At 37.6% G+C, this 4,589-nt stretch overlaps 1 protein-coding gene across 1 annotated transcript; it reads right to left on the bottom strand.

The window, feature by feature from the left end:
- Positions 1-609: 609 nt before the first annotated feature.
- Positions 610-4,160, bottom strand: LOC147390902 (uncharacterized). Its single transcript, XM_086417293.1, has 3 exons — positions 2,276-4,160; positions 1,204-2,054; positions 610-1,109 (listed from the first exon to the last, which is right to left on the bottom strand). Exons 1-3 carry the CDS (start codon positions 3,510-3,512, stop codon positions 765-767), a joined length of 2,433 nt encoding a protein of 810 aa, XP_086273419.1. The 5' UTR covers positions 3,513-4,160; the 3' UTR covers positions 610-764.
- Positions 4,161-4,589: the final 429 nt, after the last annotated feature.

The following is a 4,589-nucleotide window of genomic DNA, read 5'->3' on the forward strand; positions in this document are numbered from 1 at the left end:
TTGAAGTCACGGGCATTTAAGTCATTTTATATAAGTGTATCACACATGATTGAGTTCAAGGGGGGGGGGGGGTATTCTGCAAAATGTAGAGGGTATGTCCAAAATACCCCCAAAAAAATACCTCTTTTATGTTATTTTCTAATAAGGAAAAAAAAAAGGCTTTTGTTGAAAAAAAAAAAATCTTAGCTTAAAATGGGGAGGACCTTAAAAAGGTCTCAACAATTGGGAGTTTGTTGTTGTTGTTGGTTTTTTTTTTTTTTTTTTTTCAATGCTTTAAGTTTTAATTGACAAGCTATTTTAGACTGGATAAAAGATCTTAGATAAGGGATTTTGAGAAGGGACCTTAGAGACCAGTTCAAGGCCTCATTTGTATGGAGTGGTAGAATTGAAGAAAAAAATATTTATTTATCTATTTTCTTGATCCTGTATGGGCTTTGGTCGAATCAAATTCGACAATCGATCGAATCAAATCAAGATTGATCCCAAACCTGTCCGTTTATCTTATCAGACCGGGTCCTTATTGGATCCCAATACCCAGAACTTAAATTATCGGATTGGATCGGGAATAGTCGTAGTCGGGACTTATTATGGCTGTGGTGCTTAAGAAAATTGAGACTAAATTTTTCTATACAAACTCAATACTTGATTGTTACAATATAATTCAAAGCCTTAAGCTTGGCTCCTTACACACAATGATTGATGAATTATTCTCAAATTTCATCTTAATTTTATTATCTCACATTAAGAAGAGGGATTGATGAACACTAGTTCCTCATATGTATAATCCCCTCACAAGCCAGAGTCCCTCCAAGGCCTCCTATAATCCGAGTGATCCGAACTTCTAGACCCTTTTGTACTTCCTTGAAGAGGGTTCTCACACTGTCGGAGAACCGCTTCATATCAAAGCTCGCAGACTTATTAACCTCTTCGGCTCTGTCTACAAACCCAGAATCGATCCTTGATTGTATCTCCGTTAATTTCTGCCCTGTTGCAACCATGTATCTTTGTAACTGAAATGTTTCTTCGAGGAAATTCTCTAGTGTTTTAGTCCCCTCCTTTGTTCTTGCAATTCTCGAGTCTACGCCACTTCCATCTAAATCATTATCATTCTGAAAAATAACAAAAAAGAGAAGCAAAAAATTTATAGTTTCGATTATACGAAGAGAGACACTAGTGAACCTCGATTATGGGTTAAGGCCTTACCATCCGTCTGCAAAGGTCGTCGATCTTCTCTTGGAGGGAATGATACCTACTGACTTGTTTATTAAGCAAAGGCATTAATACAACTAAACCCTTTATCCCATGCAATTCATCATCCTCATTCCCTCTCTCTTCACATTCTTTTTTCATTCCTACTAACTTCTCAAGTAGGAGAAGTTGTTGCTTAAGCCTCTTAATGTTGTAAGAAACTCCTAAAGCATGGAAATCCAATTTCGACGTTGAAGTGTCTTTTTTAATCAAACATTGGCTATCCAATGCTAACTTGTTGAAAACCTCGACCTTCTCCGGACTCACACATTGTTGCCCAACGTGACCCGTGTCCATGGTGACCTCTTTCTCTACTTCGATCTCTTCTCCTTGAGCTTGGACTACCAAACTAACATCTTGGGACTGATCCTCCAATGGGTTTTCTTCTTCTTTCCCTTCGCTTGGTTTCATCCAAATGGGTGTTTGATCTGCGGTCAGATCCTTCGGTGCAGAGTTTGAGTTGGTCATTTGGCAATGTGAGGGATTTAATTGCACACTAGTGAATTTTTCTTTTAAAGACTTCGACTCTGCTTCTTGGTTTAACAACAAGGCTTCTAGTTTCATGTTTTCCTCTATGAGCTGTGACAGTTTCTTGTCAAGTCCTTCGATATGGGATTGAAGCTGCTTTGATTCTAGTTCCATGCTTAGAAACCTCCAGCGAAAAGCTTCTAACTTCTCATCTTTTAGTCTCAATTGTTCTGCAAATGCATCTATTTCTAAGTGATGTCTTTGCTCAAGCATTGTTGTGTTCTTCTCTGTTTCGGAGCGAACCCAAACTTCCAACTGCTTAACATCGGCCGTGATCACTTCATAGCAAGTAAGAAAAGAAAACATAAGAAACATAAAGATCATAATCCAAACTGTACTTTTAACCATTTAAACAAAAGAGTGGAATGGAGCTTATCTTGCTGTTTTTTGTATTATTATCTTTTATTTTTACTAGTTTTATAGTTTGATCTAGGGTTTCATGCTCAAAAAAATGCACGATTATTAGAACGAAAATCTGAAATCAAGAATCTGATCTTACCAAGTTCTCTATTTCCTTCAGGAGAATATTGATCAGAACAGTCAGAAATAGCATTAACCACTCTCTGGGGTGCAAGAAAGTCCCTCTCCTTTCTATGTTCAGCTTCCAAGTACTCAAGAAGATGAGTTTTGGGGTTCACCCTATCGTCTGTCGGCTGCAACCCAGTCCTTCGATACTGTGAGCCGCCAGCCTCAACGGGTTGCACCCCTCTCGAATCAAATTGGTTGGTAAAATTACTTCTCGAAGATTGCCTCTCATGTTTGGACTCGCACAATGTTCTCCATCTCTCCGTCTCTAGCTCGGCTTGCTTCCGCCTCGCCTTTGATATTTTCACCTCCTTCAACAAAATTTGTTTTTCTGTTGTATCCAATTTGGATTTCCTCAGCATTGCAGACAAGATGTTGTCCTTTTGTTCCGAGTCCTTACGCATCTTTACGACTTCCATTGATAGCTTATGAACCATTGACACCGATTCCTCCTTTTGCTTATAGACCGAGTCAAGCTTGTCCTTTGAAGCCTCGAGTTGTCGAAGGGCTCGACCCATCTCAGCTTCAAGTTGCCTTTGGTTCGAGACGAGCTCTATAAAAGCGGTTTTGTGCTTCCTAAGCTCCAACGAATGTAATTGGGCTTCTTTCTTCGAAGCCAATCGTAATTCCTCCGTGACATCCTCGGCTTTCTTTAGCTTTTCTTCAAGCTCTTTTATCTTCCCCACTTCTTCCTCCAAGGCCTTATCTCTAGATTGTATTAAAAGCTCCTTCTCTTGTAAATTCCCATCCAAATTTAAGATAATTTCTTCCTTCTTCGTCTCTACGACATGTAATTCATTAAGAAGAGCTCCGATTTGCTGTCGTAGCTTCTTCCTTTCGCTTAACCAGCTTTGTTCTTGCGTGGCGAAGATGCGTACTACTTTCTCATTTGCTTTTGCATCTTCACTTCTCCTTTTCTTCAATTCTATTAGCTCCATTTCGGCTTTCTTGAGCTTCTCGACAAGCTCAAATCTCCCCTTTATGGCTTCTCCCCTCTGAATTTTCCACACAAGCAATCCCAAGAGATGGGCACTTCCTTGAAGCATTTTATCCCGTGTTTCTGACATTTGTCGATCCTTGATTTCAGATCCTGAAAGGAGTTTGAGAGCGACAAATGCACACGAAACACCAAAGTACATTGGATACAAGCTGTCAGACTTTTCTTTGGAGATAAACAAACATGAAGATGGGTCCTCATTCTCATCCATCATTCAAGAATTCGTTTCGTCTTCTTCGGAAAATTTATGCAGAACAAATCAAAAAGCTTCATCAAGTGTTAAAGTAATTATGATCATACTTCCACTAGAATTCAAAGAAAATAACCAATACCCATCACAGATAAACCATTATCTTATCAAATTAATTGGTTCAAAACTCAAACTAACCAATACCCATTACAGAAAATCAAGATTTAGTCTTCTTTCATAGCTATTTTAGCAGGAATTTGAAGATCAAAAGGGTTGCCCAAATGGGTATTTCAAGAGGAGATTTTAAAACAGAACCCATGCAATTAAAGCCATAAAAAAATGTTGTTTCATCTATATGAATGTAGAGGTAACCAATTTTTCATGGTGAAAGCATGGCAAAACAATGGTGTTTCACGTGTGGGTGACTGCAGAAATCAGTTCAATAATTAAAGTACTGAAACAGAATAGCATGAGAGAGGACATGGAACTTATTCCCTGGTTTTCAGAGGAAAAATTAACAAAATCAAGCCCGCTTGCTTTTTTTTCTTAATTCTAATTGTGAACATTAGAAGCAAATTTCCTGGATTCCTGGTGGTTGGTCACCATTACTATTAAGAAAAAAAAAAAATTTGAAAGAAAAAGAGAGATTTCTCTATCAAACAGCCTAAAAAAGGTTGTCTTTCTACAGAAAACCTTCTTCACCTACCATGCTAAAACACAAGGGAGGGAAAAAATTTAGATCTGCCATTGACACCCCAAATTTTACTTATTACATCCCAATTAAAAATAAGATGAGTTACCATTTTATGCATTGAATTCGATTCTGATACACTGTTCATTTTAATTCTTAAAACATGTTAATGCAGTGAATTCATCACATTATAATCAACGAATTCATTGATAAAATATCAGTGATCTCGTCGTTACCTGCAATCTCACTAGTAATTTATTAGCGGATTCGTTGATTTTAAAAGTGACGAATTCACTGGAGAACATGTTTTGGGGAATTAAAATAAACAATGTACCGAAACTAGAATTTTGTCATAACTTACACACACGTATTAAAAAATATATCAAGAAAATAAGTGAATGATTAAGAAT

This window comes from Akebia trifoliata, chromosome 11 (genome assembly GCF_017979445.1).
Source record: "Akebia trifoliata isolate Shusen 1 chromosome 11, ASM1797944v1, whole genome shotgun sequence".
Classification (NCBI taxonomy): domain Eukaryota; kingdom Viridiplantae; phylum Streptophyta; class Magnoliopsida; order Ranunculales; family Lardizabalaceae; genus Akebia; species Akebia trifoliata.

Bases quoted from the DNA above. Each gene is read 5' to 3' on its own strand.
- LOC147390902 (XM_086417293.1), bottom strand. From the start codon at position 3,512: ATGATGGATGAGAATGAGGACCCATCTTCATGTTTGTTTATCTCCAAA. The intron at 2,055-2,275 runs GTAAGATCAGAT...CTTGCTATGAAG, and splicing joins TGAAGGAAATAGAGAACTTG to TGATCACGGCCGATGTTAAG. The intron at 1,110-1,203 runs GTAAGGCCTTAA...GTTATTTTTCAG, and splicing joins ACGACCTTTGCAGACGGATG to AATGATAATGATTTAGATGG.